This window comes from Schistocerca serialis, chromosome 6 (assembly GCF_023864345.2).
Source record: "Schistocerca serialis cubense isolate TAMUIC-IGC-003099 chromosome 6, iqSchSeri2.2, whole genome shotgun sequence".
In the NCBI taxonomy this organism is placed as follows: Eukaryota; Metazoa; Arthropoda; class Insecta; order Orthoptera; family Acrididae; genus Schistocerca; species Schistocerca serialis.
This window is the reverse complement of record NC_064643.1, coordinates 731,489,471-731,506,632: the sequence shown is the minus strand read 5'-3', so window position 1 is coordinate 731,506,632 and position 17,162 is coordinate 731,489,471. Positions and strand designations below refer to the sequence as shown.

The window sequence follows — 17,162 nt, the reverse complement described above, 5'->3', positions numbered from 1 at the left end:
ATCGGTACTTTGGAGAATATTTCGTAATAACACAGTACCTATTTGCGCTCTGACTAACATTTACAACTGACGTATTACGGTGCTGATACAACTCAGATACACACACACACACACACACACACACACACACACACACACAGAAAAAGACAAGAATACTTTTGTACCTCCTGTTTGCACGAATTTCAGAAATGTATAGCATTGTTACCGACAAAAAACTAAGTAAAATTATATGATCCTGCATAGAATTGGAAACGAAATGCTGACTTTAAAGGATTAAATGTGAAATCCATTTACAATCCCAAATTCATAATAAACTGTATTAAAAAATTTTCTGATCTTTCTTTTCATCTCTGCGTAACTACCGTGACCTACTTCTATTGGAACATGCTTACTGTATTTATGTATTCATCTCGGGGTCTCCATCTACAGTATCCCCCCCCCCCCCAATACATGTTCCCCTTATCAAATTGGCAATTCCTTGATGCCTCAGGGTGTGTCCTACCAACAAACCCTTACCTTATTCAAACTGTGCCGCAAATTTCTTTTCTCCAACTCGATTCGATACCTCCTCATTCGTTATTCGCTATATCCATCTAACTTTCAGCACTCTTCTATGCTACCCTACTTCACTCGTCATCCGTTATTTTGCTGCCCAAATAGCAGAATTCATCAAATACTTTAGTGTCTCATTTCCTAATGTAGTTCCCCTGCACTGTCTAATGTAATTCGACTATATTTCATTACTCCTGTTTTGCTTTCCTTGATGCTCACCTTTTAACCACTTTTGAAGACACTATCCATTCCATTCAGTGGCTTTCCAAGTCGTTTGCCAGTTCTTCCAAGTCCTTTTTCCGGAATTACAAAGTAAGCGGCAAACCTTAAAGTTCTTATTTCTTCTCCCTAAACTTTAATTCTCTTGCCACATTAGTTTTTAGTTACTTTCACAACTTGCTCAATGCACAGTTTCCGGAACAGGCTGCGCCCTGTCTCACTTCCTTCTCAGCCACAACTTTCCTTCCACGTTCTTTGAGCCGTAACTGCGGTTTCGTTTCTGTGCAAGACGTAAGCAATATTTTCCTCTTTGTATTTTATCCCCGCTACCACCAAAATTTCAAAGTCTGTATTCCATTCAACAGTGTCAAAAGCTTTCTCTATATCTACAAACGCTAGAGAAGTAGGTTTTCAATTCTTGAGCCTATCTTCTAAGACAAATCGTATTGTCAGCACGGGCCCCCGTGTTCCTACATTTCACCAGAAGTCAAACCAATCTCCCCTAACCTCGGCTTCTACCAGTTGTTGCGTTCTTACGGATATATATCATGTCAGTATCATGTAGATATAATTTATTGAAATACTTGTTCTGTAATGTTCACACCTTTCAGCATCTACCTTTTTTTGGAATTAGAATTATTACATTCTTCTAATTATTACATTCTTCTTGAAGTCTGATGTTATTACCCCTATCTCATGTATCTTGCTCACCATATGGAATAATTTCGTCATAGCTGGCTCTCCAATGGGCGTCAGTAATTCTGAGGGAAAGTCGTCTAATCTTGGGGCCTCTTTTCCACCTACGTCTTTCAGTTCTCTGTCAAAATCTTCTTGCATTATTATATCTCCTGTATCATTTTCTCCTACTCCCTCCTCTCTTTCTATAATATTGTCCTCGGGATTGTTTCCCCTATATATAGATCCTCCTCAGGCAAACTGTTCCTTTTCTTTCCAAAGGTCTCTTTTACTTTTCCTGGACGCTGCAGCTATCTTTCCCATAGTCATGTAGGCTTCTATCGCCTTGCATTTCTTGTCTAGCCGTTGCTGCTTTGCCGTTACGCTTTGTGTTAATATTATTTTCTAGACCCCTTTATTCTCTTTGACTTGCTTCATCTGCTCCATTTTTATGTTTTGGGCTGACACATTACGAGTAGTTCGCACCTTATTGTACAGGGATCGGAGAATATTTCACAATAATACCAAGAATTTCCTGTCTCTTTCCATTCATATGTACGCTCCATAATTTCTGCTTTCTTATTTCCACAATTCCTAAACGAAATGTGGAATAGTGACAGTTGAAGTGCCACACAGTAATCTCCGAATATTCGTTCTCCAACTGCATGTTAACAGGATGTCACCTTAACAATGTCGCTTTTGTTACTGCTGAAGTTCCCCTGTCATATCTGTTACTCTTCCGTATGGGTTATAGCGACCAGTTACGATCCACATGTGCGTCTTTGAATTCGTTCAACGTTCCACTGTCGTGACTACTTTAACAAATATTCAGTGGCTGGGTTAGCATTCTCTTCGGCATGTCAATGAATGACAATGGCCTTTACGTAAAAAATGTACTCGCTTTTAGACATAGGCCTCCTATAATTTAATACACATTGACGAAAATGTTTTTAAAGCGTGTGACGCCCCTCGACGAACTACTTCAAACTGCACCAGTGTCTGGCGGCTGCCATTATCCCCCCCCCCCCACTCCTTCCACCACGCACCCTCCGTCCCCCCCCCCTCCCCTCCTCCCCAGTTGAATCTTACACTATCTCCAGTCACAAACTGTTTTAAATGTGAAAGCAGGTGGAATTGAGAACGTTCCAGATCCAACATATACGCTAGATACTCCAAAACTCCGCAGTCACATTCCTCCTTCTCCTGTCTACCAAATCACGTTTCTCGTCAAATGCACTCTCCGGAAAAAAGATGATTTTCTTTTTAGTTTGGTAATCCTCGTCACATCTCACGTATTCCTCCATCCAATTGGTGCAGGTGACTTCCCTAGTATTCCCCAGTTTATTTATTTTTTGACCTTTGCAAGGCAATCAATAAAAAGAACTCCTTTTCTGTCCCACAAAACGCTGCGGTTCCACCTGATCAGACCCGCCTCATTTTTTTCCAGTTTTGCCCTCTAATCCACCACTTTTCTTGCTGTTTGCTTTCTATGGCGACGCGTATACTTGTCTTATCGTGTTACAAGTGCCAGTTGTCTTTAAAACGATCCATATATATAAATTTTGTATATTGTCGTTGCATGTGGCGTACTCTTTTTTACAACTGATTAGGGGTTTAGGTACATTATCCCCGTCTTCGGATCCAGTTCAAAAAATTACGCTTGCTCAGAAGAAGAACATAAAGGGTCGCGGCGCGGGGTAGCCGTGCAGTCTGAGGCGCCTTTCCACGGCTCTCCCCCGACGGAGGTTCGAGTCTTCCCTCGGGCATGGGTGTGTGTGTTGGCCTTAGCGTGACTTAGTTTTAGATTAAGTAGTGTGTAAGCCTAGGGACCGATGACCTCAGCAGTTTGGTCCCATAGGAGCTTACCACAAATTTTTCATAACGGGTCGAACTAGTATTCACTTGAAAAAGCGAGTTAAGTATGTAGACAGTTCATGCATCCAGGGAATCGAGAAAGACGACAATCTTTGCTTTCGAGAACAACAAAAAAATACTTTTTTCGTGTGATGTAATAAGAAACCAACAATATTAGAATTTTTTCCTTAACATACACTGTAAAACCCTGCTTCTTGCCAAATTTCGTGATTCTAGATCACCCGGAAGTACCTTACAGGTTCTGACGAATAAGCTTGCAAGTATCAAAATATGTGCCATAAATGGCCGTATCATTTGACTGCTTTGATCCAGAAGCTTAAAATTTAAACGCCGCCAAAGGGCACTTGACCTTAGCATGTTACAAAAATTTTAACTTGATACGTCAACCCGCTCTCGAGAAAAAGGCATCTTAACCGACGGACAGACAGACAGTTGGTTTAAAATATGATAATTTTTTTCGTGTTATATAGTTGCAAATTAATAAATTTAGAATTTTTTCCTTTGCTTCTACTGTGAAACCTTGCTTCGTGCTAACTTTTATGATTTTCGGTTGACGGAAACTACCTTATACGTTTTGATCAGTGACAATATTGTTAAGGCTTTCGTGGCCACTTGTTGAGAAACTGCCTGTTAGCTTGTGTCTCGGGTTATTAGGACGACGTTTCGTCAGCACAAGTGGTTGGCATTTTCAAAGCTTCGCCCACCACCAGCAACGGAAGGTGAAACTTTGACAATGCCGGCAACACGTGCTGGTGAAAGGTCAGGAAAATCATCAAGCAAACATCGACCGAAGAACCCGATGTAGAAGCCAACAGGCAGTTTGATGAGTGACTTTGTAAGTATCAAAATGTGAGACACAAAGGGCCGTATCTCTTTATTACGTTGACTTATAAGCTTACATTTACTACAACGCCAAGAGACTAAAATACCGTAGTATGTGACACAACTTGATAATCCTCCCGTTCCGTAGAAAAAATGGGTATCAATAGACGGACAGATAGACAACAGCAATTCTGCTCGTTTGTACATAATTTGTGGAGGACGTAAATTCCCCAGAATACTTCGTGTAATCTGAAAGCCACCTCCAAAAGTTATTTTGAAAACATGTGTGCGATAATTCATGTTTCTCTCTGTCAAGAGCAAAAATATGTTTTGGTAATGATTTGTTATATTTTTTTCCATAATTGCCTTCCTGATGAAATCATTCTACAATTAAGAATTTATCTCTCAAAATTCTAGGTTTACATGAAAACGTGGATCTAGTTAGGTTCGTGAGACACATGTGTTCCATTTCACCAGTTTTCAAAATCGGGCAGCTTAAAAATTGTTTGGTAGTGAAAATGTATTATTTAACACAAAATTTTTCAAATATACGCGAAATAAATTTGAGTGCAAAAGGTGTAACACTCTGTCAAGAATGCAGAGAACAGATTGAAGAATACGTCGTGTCAGCGATAACTTCTTGGTGCGCGAGGCAAAGCTGATGCCGTTACCTCAACAAAAATTACACTCGCTAACTGTAATAAGAATGTAAAACTTTTGACTGTTTGACAGCATGTTTCTGCTTCCTATTGAGCTGTGTGAGTCGCAGCCCCCCCCTCCTCCACTTACATGTCACCCCCCCCCCACCCCCCCACCGCCACTCCAGCAGGCTGGCACGCCCCACAGGTTGAGAGCCACTGCCCTCCACGATCGCATGTGATCCTCTATATGGCGAATAAGATCCGTTATGACGACTGCCTCACTAGTTTTCGTTATTTGTTGTAACCCTCCGAATTTCCTTCACTGTTCTCCTGATGGTTTGGTCTACTTTTTTTCTGCTTTATTGTTTTTGGGGCTCCGTAACTTAGTCGGTAAGAACGGAGATTCTGGACCGTCGGATGAGATACATCAGGTGTCGCTGTTTCGCCCAAGGGCTCTACTGCCGACACACCTTCTAGTGCACCCGACGCGGTGGAACCGCAGGGTGACTGGCGGGTGGTAACGCGTTCGAGTCGCTCCAGACGAAGGGCCAATGTGGAGGCTGGCCCTACGGGCCCGAGTGAACAGGTGGCCGTTCCTTCAGCAAGCTCCGAGCAGGAACACGTGGGCAAGGATTTGCTAGTTATTGGGAGCTCCATTCTTACACACATTATGGAGCCCCTCAGGAAGATAGCGTTCAGGGCTAGAAAGAAAGCCACAGTGCACTCGGTATGTTTGCCGGAAGGCCTCATCCGAGATGTGGAGGCGGCCTTACCTACAGCTATAGAGTGTGCAACGTGCAGTCGTCTGCAAGTTGTGGCTCATATGGCACCAACAACGCCTGTGTCATGGGTTCTGAGGCCATCCTCAGTTCATACAGGCGGGTGGCGAAAATGTGGTGAAGACTGCTGGCCTCGCGAGCGGGCTGCAGGCAGAACTCGCAGCTTTCAGCATCGTTCCCAGAGTTCAACCACAGGCTTCGTCGTCTCCGTGACGGTCTTGGCTGCAAATTTATGGATCTGCGTTATCGAGTGGGGATTTGTAGGACTCCCTTTGGTAGGTCAGTGATGCACTACACAAAGGAAGCAGCTACTCGGATAGTAGAATACTTGTGGAGTGCACATGGGTTTTTCTAGGCAAGGTTGTAGTTTGAGGTACTCCCATGAAAATTCGCCAGTCGATACGCCTATAGGGAAATCAGACCGCGTTTAGTGCAAAGACAGTTCGACTGTAAAAATTGTATCAGTAAATTGTCGAAGTATTCGTAACAAAGTTCCCAAATTTACCTCCCGCCAGAAAGGTTCTCAATCTCAAATTATTCTTGGGACTGAGAGGTGGCTAAAACCCGAAGTAAAAGGCTCTGAGATATTTAGCGAGTCTTGGAATGTTTTTCGGAGAGAAAGAGTAGACGCCGTAGGAGGGGAAGTGTTTCATTGCATTCGACAGAAATATTGTCTCTACTGAGGTTGAAATTGAATGTGATAGTAAAGTTACCTGGTTCGCGCATAATAGGTCTGGGTCAAATGAAGTTAATTAGTTGGATGTTTTTACCGGCCACCCGACTCCGCTATGATAATTGTAGAATCATTCAAAGGAAGCCTCTGGTCGGTTATGCATAAATATCCAGTTTATGCAATACTATTTAGTGATAACTTTAACCTATCGAGTATAGATTGGGACGTGTATGGATTCGTTGCAGGAGACAGTCAGTCTTGTGAAAAAAATTTTAACGGGTTTTCCGAAAACTGTGTCGAGCAGCTAGTTCGGCAGCCAACACGCGGTGGAAGCATCTTGGACCTTGAAGCTACAAACAACCGGACCTTATCGATGGCGTCTGTATAGAGACGCTAATTAGTGATCATGATGTCACCATAGCGACTATGGTTACGAAAGTTAATAAATCAGTCAAGAGAGCTAGGAGAGCGTTTCTGCTAGAAAAAGCAGATAAGCAGTTGTTAACATCTCTCTTAGACAATGAACTACAATCATTTAGTACCAGAATGATGGCCATAGAGTAATTATGGGCAACATTTGAACAAATTGTACAACCTGCTCTGGAGAAGATGCCTGGTAGGTGGATTAAGGATGGAAAAGACACACCGTGGCTTAATAACGAAATTCGGAAAATGCTGGGGAAGCAAAGGCTGTTACACTTTCGGTTCAAAAGAGGACGCGCAAATGATGATGCACGGCATCTGTGAAAAGGTCTGTGCGAGAAGCATACAACAGCTACCACCGTCGTACCTCGGCTAAAGACGTGGCGCAGAACCCGAAAAAATCCTTGTCCTGTGTAAAATCGCATTACGAGTCTAAGGCTTTCACTCAGTCACTCGTTCTTTCGTTGATCAGTCTGGTTCGGCAGCAGAAGATGGCAAAACGAATGCCGAAGTTTTAAATTCCATCTCTAAGAAATCGTTCACGCAGGACAATCATACAAACGTACCCTCGTTTGATCATCGTTCAGAATCCCATATGGATAACATATTAATAAGCATCCGGATATTGTAATCTGTGAACCCACCCAGGAGGCACTTCAAGACAAGGTTGAACAGTGGAGAAAAGCTCTATCGGAAAGGGGAATGTGAATTAGCATGGTGAAAACAGAGTATATGTGTACAAAGGATGCCAGAGATTATGTATTCATCTGCAAGGAGAACAACTGACGTTGGTCAAGAAATGTAAATACCTGGGCTGTTACATGCAAAGTGATGGAGGACTGGAGGCCAAAATACAGCAGAAGGTAAATAGTGGATGGATGAACTGAAGGTGAAACGTCCCCTTTGAACAATTATACATGACCGTGCTTAAACTGACACACAGTATTTTTAGCGCAACGCAATCTGACTTTCAATAATCCCTACAAAAGAATGGCCCTGACTAACATTAAACTATACCTTTCACAAATCACTTACCTCACAAAAATCTTCGTTACTCAAGCTACTGCAATACAGCGAGCGCCACTACTGCCAGCTAAATAAAAGATTCAAACTACTGAAGGCATTAACTACTGATAGGCATAGTTAGCAAATGAAAGATTTTGATAGAGAACAAACAATGTATTTACCTCAATAGTGGTTCAAATGGTTCAAATGGCTCTGAGCACTATGGGACTCAACTGCTGAGGTCATTAGTCCCCTAGAACTTAGAACTAGTTAAACCTAACTAACCTAAGGACATCACAAACATCCATGCCCGAGGCAGGATTCGAACCTGCGACCGTAGCGGTCTTGCGGTTCCAGACTGCAGCGCCTTTAACCGCACGGCCACTTCGGCCGGCTACCTCAATAGTGTTCAAAAGTCATAATGTATATAGCAGTTCATGACATCCAGTCTTACAAATTTGAAAACTCCGCCATCTCTCTCCCCACATCCACCACTGCTGGCGGCTCACCTCCAACTGCGCAACGACAGCCAACTGCCCAACGCTACAATGGCGAGTATTACAACAATGCAAACTAGCCACAGACTGCACACAGCACAGCCAGTGATTTTCATACAGAGCGCTACGTGGCGGCGGCATTACCAATATAAGAACCTAAACAGCCTACTTACATAGCCCCCATGCTCCCCACAAAAAATTTTACAAAGTGTTTTGGGCAGTGGCCAATAATGATTTGATAAAATTTTTCATAATTACAATAACAAAGATATCAAATGCACACACTTATTGATACAATGTTGGCCAAAAGCTAAAATTTTCTCACAGTCTATAAAGACAGTCCTGATCATTCATCACAGTAAAATTGCAGTGTTTTTTTTTCTCAAAGTCTGAGCAGTAAAAGAGAATGCACACGGAAGTAGTGGATTTCCATGCAGTCTTGAAGAAGTAGTGTTGTCCTTCCAAAGGAAAGACATTGCTGACTCTTGATATGCAGACAGGTAATGCGCCACAACAGAGCAAACCCACAGTAGAGTCAGTCGAAGTTTTGAAGAATATTGGTAGGTAGGTCATCACAGAGCAGACCCACTGTAGTCCTAGTAGAGATTATGGTATTGGTGGGCCAGCAGAGGTGCAGAACCACTGCAGTCCTTGTAGAAATAATGGTATTGGTGGATCATCTAAGATGCAGACCCACTGTAGTCCTTGTAGAGACGGCCAGCAGCCATCTGTTGCGACTGTGCAGGTGCACAATCACCATCGAAGAGTCTTGCGGGCAATATAGCAAGTCCATAAACTACCACTTGTGCACTCACAAAGTTTTTGGAATTGTCTTTAGAACCAGCAATGCTGTTAATCAGTCCCTTGCTGAATTATCAACACACGTGCAAACACTAACTGTCCCTACTTCTCACATATTGTCCATATACTATGACCAACAGAAACGTGTGCAGTGAAATGTAACTTACAAGTTGCTTAATTTGATGAACTGGTGTCAATTACAATTTGATAACATAAGAATACAATAACAAAGGTACAAAATACATCATTAAAGAACATAACAATACAGATAACATTGGCTTTACAAAAGAATAGAAATAAACAGATGCATCAGTGTTACAGGAATTATGACATAAGTAAATATATAAAATAATGAGAATAGTTTTCGAAACATTAATTTCACACTTGAGCATTGAAACAGAACAGAATTAATAATGTCTAAACATCTTTACGAAGAAAACAACATAGTATTTGAAAAATTCTACAACACAACTCTTATTAGCTAAACACATAAAGACAGGAAAAACACAAATTCACATAGCATAATAACACAGAAGTACATGACAGGGTTTGTTTTCAGTGTGACATTTGGTACTGCAGTCCTACCCAAAACTTCATTCCAAAGAGCTTTCCTCTTATTTCAACATTTGTTTCCACCAAAAAAATCCTATCCAAGCATGCTTTCTGTATTCTGTTCACATCCTCTTTCAAAAATAGTTTTTCTCCACTGTACACTACTTTTTTGGCCAAACCATTTTCTTATAGCTTCTCAATGCATTTCTTCCAATTCATCATAGTTAGTTTCTTATATAGTCTACCCCCTCTTAAGCTAACTTAAATCTACTGAGCTCAGATATATATATACCAATGGACGAGGCAATGCAGCAGCACATAACAAATTAACACAAACCGCAACGACGAAAAAAAATGCAAATTGGCAAAGCAAGCAGCAGTAAATCTAAATTAGCAGGCAGAGAAGAGGGGAATACTACGTGGGGAGAAGAGTTGAACACCTAGAAATCGAAGAATCAAGGAGAAGAGGAAGACCGAAACTGAGATGGAAGGACAAGGTAGCAGGGGACCTACGGCAGAAAGGATGGCTCAGAGAAGAAGCACCAACTATTCAAAATGACAGTCACAATCGCATTATTTATTTTGACGCCAACCGGTTTCAACCCGCGATGGGGTCATCTTCAGGGCAATTTACACCATTTGGTCGCTCGCTGGAGTCGTCACCCTGCCTGTGCACGGTTGGTAACTATGGACAGACATTTATGGAAAATAGGCTCCAGCAAAACAACGCCGACCCCACATGACGTGGGAAAAGGCTGAGATGGTGATGATGATGATAATGATTAATAAGCATCCCTGCGTAGAAAAACAACTGAACGAGAAAACAAATAAGTCGCCAGGTCCGGAAGGAATCCCAATTCGGTTTACGCCACTGACCCCTTACTTAGTTTGCATTTATCGCGAATCTCTCGATCAGCACAAAGTGCCAAGTGACTAGAAAAAAGTGCAGGTGACTCCAGTATTATAAGAAGGGTAAGAGAAAGGACCTGCAAAATAGCAGTCCAATATCCTAACATCTCTTTGCTGCAGAATTCTAAAGCATATCCTGAGTATAATAAATTTCCTATAGATCGAAAAGCTCATGTCCAGGAATCAGCACGGTGTTAGAAAGAATTGCTGCTGCGAAACGAAGCTTGCTCACATAATATACTACGAACTACGGATGAAGGGCAACAGACTGATTCTATATTTCTAGATTTCCGAAAAGTATTCGACACGGTACCCCACTGCAGACTGTTAACAAAGGTACATGCACCCGCAGTAAGCTCTCAGATCTGTGACTGGCTCGAAAACTTCTTAAGTAATACAACCCAGTATGCTGGGCTCGACGGCGGGTGCTCAGCGGAGACAGGGGGAACATCAGGAGTGCCTCAGGGAAGTGTGATAGGGCCGTTGCTATTTTCTATATACATAAATGATCTGGCCAACAGGTTGGGCAGCAATTTGCGGTTGTTTGCTGATGATGCTGTGGTGTACAGGAAGGTGTCGAAGATAAGTAGCTGTAGGTTGATACAAGATGAGATAGACAAAATTTCTACTTGGCTCTTGACGTAGGAAATTGTAAGTTAATGCGGATCAGTAGGAAAAACAAACTCATAACTTTTGGGTACAGCATTAGTAGTGCCCTGCTTGACACCGTCACGTCGTTTAAATATCTGGGTGTAACGTTGCGAAGCGATACGAAATGGAACGACCATGTGACGATCGTATTAGGCAAGGCAAATGGTAGACTTCGGCTTATTGAGAAAATTTTGGGAAAGTGTGGGTCATCTGTGAAGAAGACTGCGTATGGGACGCTAGTGCGATCTGTTCTTGAGTACTGCTCGAGTGTTTGGTATCCGCACCAGGTCGGATTGAAAGAAGACTAGGTGCAATTCAGAGGAGAGCTGCTAGATTTGTTACCAGTAGGTTCAATCAGCATTCAAGTGTTACAGATATGCTTCGGGAGCACAAGCAGGTTTACACGTACAAGTAAAGAACAAAATCCGAACTCTCTTAATTTGCGATTACATCACACGAAAAAAAATTATCATTTTTTAATCTGACTCTCAGTCTGCCCATCGTTTAACATACCCATTTCTCAGAAACGGATTGACGTATCGTTAAAATCTGTGCCACATGCTAAGGTCTATTGTCCTTTGGCGGCGCTTAAATAAATGTGGTAAGCCAACAGCTACCCTTAATGCCAGCATATTAATTTTTATCTTAATGTTATCTTCAGGCACTTAAAGACAGATGTTAGCTCACCACATTACTTCTGGCATTAATCTGAAGATGCTCCATAAGGCCGAAACGCATCTTTGCCAATAAATAGATAAAAACATTTTGCAACCAAGGCTGTCTTATTTCAAGAAATTATAGTTTTAAATTGATCGTCATTTAAAATAAATATGATAAAACTGTTGAACCACTGCACTACACTAAAGCAAGAAGAACATGCACCAGGAGGGGATAATTTGAGAGAGGAGATAATTTTCAGAGGTTCTGGAGGTGTAAGGTGTGGCATATCAACCTAGCAGGATGGATGGTGTTTGGGGACGCTTGTGATGTGGGAGGGTAGCAAACTTGAGGTTTGTGATAGGTGTAAATAGGATGGTGGTCATGAGAAGGAAAGGTTAGGACAGGGTGGAAAGGGAAAAGGGAGGTCTGATGTGGGGGAGAATATGGAGTGGGTCAGATATGCTAGAAAGGATAAATGTCACGGCGGATTTCATTATTTTGGAAAGGAAGTCTATCTAAGATGATGATAGGGACAATGTGTACTTGTGTTGTTCGGATGTGGTAGCATAGGCGCGGCAGCATACTGGGACTGGAAACTGAAGAAGAATCAATAGGATTAAATATACTTTTGTACTCACAGTTGTTGGAATATCTAATGGTTGAGGCCAAGTTTGCAGGATTTATAGAGCAGATGGAGGGCTTTAATCTATGTGACGAGAGACGGGAATGTGAGGAGCTGGTAAAGTAATGTTGTAGGGGAAGGTAATAGGGTGTGTAAAGCAAGATGTGGTGAGTGACGTTCAAGGACTTGGAAACTGTTAAAGAACTTTTATGGAATGGACATCAAGGCTACATTTGACATATCAGAGGATGGGACGAATCAAAACTTTGTAGTTATGGAAGATTGTTTAGGGATGCATTCCCCATGTTCGGTTGGTTGTTTTATGGACTTTATGTTGGGCGATGGTATTTCTATTACATTCAGTCGAGGGTTTTCTGAGGTATTTTTGTTAATCAGAAAGGACGGACATAAATGGTTTAAAAAGACTCATGAAAACAGATGCTGGTGGCAGTTCGTTCTATAATTATTGCCTGGAGTTTGGATGGATCGTTTGATGAGTGACTCAGTGTAGCAGTAGGTGATCCCGTTGAGCTGGAAGTGAAACGACGGTTTAGATTCCTGAAGGGTGGATGGGAAGTTGTGTCATAGATGTATTGAAGGGAATGGCCAGCTTGATGTGGAAGTTTACAACAGGGAGTAGTAGTCTCAGACTGTCTGCGGCACTCCTGCAGTAGCACGGTATTGGTGGTTTTAATGGTGAAAATGGATGGGCCATTCGATAGAGAGCATGTCGGCTCTCCATTCGTTGGTGTTACCGTACCGAGACGCTGCATGTACTGCAGCAGTGTACAGAAAGCATGGCTGACGTCCGCTGACGTAGCTGCTATTGCAGCAGAGACAGAACGACTGGAGTGCCTGTGTTGCAGCAGAGATGGGATGACCGAGGTGCCGCTGTGGAAGTTCTGGAGGCGACACCGTTTCGTCGTCACGCTGCTCGCCTTCCTCGGCTTCTTCAACGTGCTGGCGCTCAGGGTCAACGTCAGCGTCGCCATCGTCGCCATGACGGAGAACAAGTCGCGAGTCCTCGATAACGACACCATCGTATACGTAAGTCGGTTCGCAGCGAAAGCAAATATGTAAACAGCCAACTCCCAGCAGCAAGCCAGTGCTCCTCAGTCAAGAAAAGCTTTGGCATGTAGCGAAAGCTACGTAGGGAATTGTTACATTCACAGTTCACGATTTTCGTCAGTGTGTTTTTCAAATCTGGCAGTATTATCAAAAGGATAGATTGCTACTCATCATACACCAGAGACGTTGAGACACAGACGGGCACAACAAAAGAACTACTTAACACGTAAGCTTTCGACCAGAACGCCTTCTTCCGAGATAGACAACATGCACTTATACACATCCACCCAAACGCAGCTCACACACACACACACACACGACCTCTGTCTCTGGCCAGCCCTGGTAGCCACAGACAGTGGTCACGTGTGTGTGATCTGCATTTGCGTGAATATGTGTATGTGCTCTTTGTCCATTTCGTAAGAAGCTTACGTGTTCAGTACTTATGCGAAAGCTTATGTGTTTAGCAGTCTTTTTGTTGTGCCTGTCTGCACCGCAGCATGTCTATATGGTGAGTAGCAATCTATTCTCTTCGTAATATTGCCATTATTACATCCTAGATTTTCCATTGTTTGATTTTGTCTTTCAAATCTATCTTTCTTCCACGTGATACAAACATCTTTTTCGTAATTGCCAGGAAATCTGTAAGAAATTCACGTAGACAAATGGAACTTCTATTCAACATGACAACTACAGCTACATAACAACAAACTTACAGACAGCATGCATGTACCTATAATTCTTGGTTGTATATTTGATTTCATGTATTGTACCAAATGTTGTTTCCTGTGGTTAGTTAACCAGTGTTAATTGTCTTGTTTTGGAGTCACATGTAGAGTTGGGCAGGTGTTGTTGTTGTCTGATTCTGTGGAAAATTAGTCAACTTCTATTTTATTTCATTGATAGAACATCAGTGCTACAGACTGAATGTAGTTCACGATTTTAAATTCTGAGACAAAAATTTCGACGAGCACAGATGGATAAACACACGTAAATAAACGTTTTTAAAGTAATACTGATGAAAACTGCGAAGTATGATAGTAGAAAGTTCACGCAAATGTCAAGAAAATGGAATCAACGAATGAACAGAAGAACTAAACATAGCTCCATTGCGGCACACATGTGAACAGCAGTACGCGAAATCGCCGCTGAGGGTGCGAAGAAAATAAAAGAAGTGAAATGTGTCAGGTGACAACAGCCTTTCAGAGAGTCACAGGGACAGAATTTATACTTTAGGACGATATCAGTGGTCTATTTATTAATAAGCTGGTCGGTTGATTTGCATCCCTATGGTTGTATCTCTATTTTCTTTACGCTCATTTGAACTTCTGCTGAGATTACGACCTCTTGTTCTTCGTATTCACACTCATATCGGCCATTCCCTCATATGGATTCATGTTAATTTCTGTTTCATGGCCATTTACTAACATAGAGTACACCGTTACAAAAAGACTTTTATTTGGTTTGTGATTAGTAACAGTATCACAAATTATAAAATAATTGCAATTAAGTGTCACTTCTAATTAATGGAAAATAAAAGGATTATGTCAGTATGGGGACTATTGGGTGTGAGCGCAGTTTTCATCCACCTGCATCTGTGTCATGTCGGTCCTTATCTTCCGCTTGGTTGCCAGATGAGGGTGTTTATTTGGGATCCTTGTCATTATAACTTACTACCCAATTAGAGTAGCTATTATCCTGTTGGTTACGTCCAACATAACATTGTTTGTTTAGCATCCTTATAGCTAATTTATTACCCAATTTACTATCCTTATTGTTATAATTTATCCTCAGTTTATTACCCTGGGATCTTTACCCAGTATGGCATCCAACATCACTTCCAGTATGGCATCACATGGGTACATCCGTACAATGTGCAGCAGTTCTGAGGTGTGGAGTTGATCTGTTATTCTGCACAACGGATTAATCTGAGATGTACCCTTTACCCTGTGGCTCTTGCAAGATGCAATTTCCACCCCACACTACTACAGAAGTCAGACAGACGCTCCTAACATTCTAAAGAGAAATGCATGAAAAACTTTCAGCAATAAATATCTTCTGGAGTCGTCTGCTGTAAGGAAATGACACAAAAATTCACAAAATTTCTTACGTAACTAGTGGGATACTTGGGTACTGGAGTAGTGCTAGTTAGTGTAAGCAAAACATGAATACAAATGAAAGTTATTATTTATTTTGCAAAAATTCTGAGAAATCACAATGGCACTTTTAGTTATGAATTGATCAAGTTATATCCTGGTACTTTTCGGAATGTGAAGTTATCTCTCAAGGATAGGATTCGCTAATGAAATTTCTATACACAGTTTAAGATGGTTGTTGACTTGGCAGAATGACTGAGAGGCGCGCCTACTCAACTTGAATAATTATCCTTTAGAATGTTGCTAGGTACGATGCGGCTGTCGCATCTGAAATCCAGTGAAGTGTACTGTTGTAGAGGAAATATGGGGCTCGCAGTAGCTGTAGCGCACAGTACCATAAGCTGCGATGACTGCTGCCTGCGCCGCTCGCTGCTGACAAATAAGATAACTCTCGTTCTATCTGGATTGACCTTCGCCAATCAAACTCTCCCTATGCCTTGATGAAGTCAAGGATTCCTATTCGCCCCTAGTCTAACTATGGGCCTTGGTACACCGATCAGATAACCAGTCCACCGCGATGCCACTCAAAATTCGCTCACAGGCGTTTAACTATAACTCTGTCCGTTCACACCGCACAATAAGTGTGTCAGCCAACACAGTGAACTACGCTTAATCGCAAGGACTCAATATAGAGTAGCACTTCGATTCGCTCTGGACAGAGGTGCTCTCCCAGTGAAGTACTGAGAAGAGACTTGTTCCTTGTTCCAAGAGCGACAACGGAATGGCGCCTCTCCATATCAGACGTGAAGGGGTATATCTTTCGGTCTCTTCCATTATTCCTTCAGCTCAAGGCATCAGAAATATAGTCTGCCAATCAGCATTGCTCTTCTAAAACAGGAGACTGACGTTTCGTTTAAGGTGACCAATCCGGAAACCTGTAGCATTGGTGTTTGGCGTTTGCTGTGTCCCTGTGACAATCTCTGAAACTGCGTGCTATGGGTAAAGAATGCGTAGGCTGGCTGCTCCCACACAATGTAGCGGAATGTGCTTTTTAAGCCGAACATGGGGCTGTTTCCCCCTTTCACTTGGACCCACGCTGTCCGCTACACAGGCAGTCACCAGCCGACATAGGCTGGGTCGTCCTCTAAAGGGACCGGCGTGTCGTTGTGCGGTTTCTCTCCTGAACTAAAAGCTTCTGTGACCGTCATGTCTGGAATGTATGTGTGTACGGCAGCCTCGAGTATTTCAACCACGGTGCGCTTACTTGTTAATTGCATACCGTTTACATGAATTCATACAACATTGACTTTATCTTATCGAGTTTGGGTCCGAATGAAGCGTCATGATGTGTGGAATATGATTGTGAGGGCAGAATATGTAAGCAATGAAGATCAGGAGACCACATCTTACACAGTTAATTTTCGGGATGGTAAAAAACATGCTTCAAGGACATCACCAACTCTGTGCTAAGTTTAAAATGGTGAAATAGATTGTTAAACATAACCATATCACATGGCACATTTATTTAAACACTTACGACGTTTGTTATTACAGCGGTTTTATGTGGCATGCAAAGGACATTTTTACTTCTGTATGCAAAAGAGAGAATCTCACACATGGCTCTACTCCAGAGGCAACGAAAATT

General features: G+C 42.2%; 1 protein-coding gene across 4 annotated transcripts in view; it reads left to right on the top strand.

Annotated features, from left to right (window-relative positions):
* The window catches only part of LOC126484168 (vesicular glutamate transporter 1-like), a 132,677-nt gene that overhangs the window by 31,962 nt on the left and 83,553 nt on the right, over window positions 1–17,162 (top strand). For 2 of the 4 annotated variants that reach the window (XM_050107572.1, XM_050107573.1), the window contains exon 3: window positions 13,226–13,403. In XM_050107572.1, coding sequence (XP_049963529.1) covers window positions 13,226–13,403 — 178 coding nt within the window. Of the gene's footprint in view, window positions 1–13,222; window positions 13,404–17,162 lie in introns of all 4 variants that reach the window. The other 2 variants (XM_050107570.1, XM_050107571.1) reach the window with 1 other exon arrangement.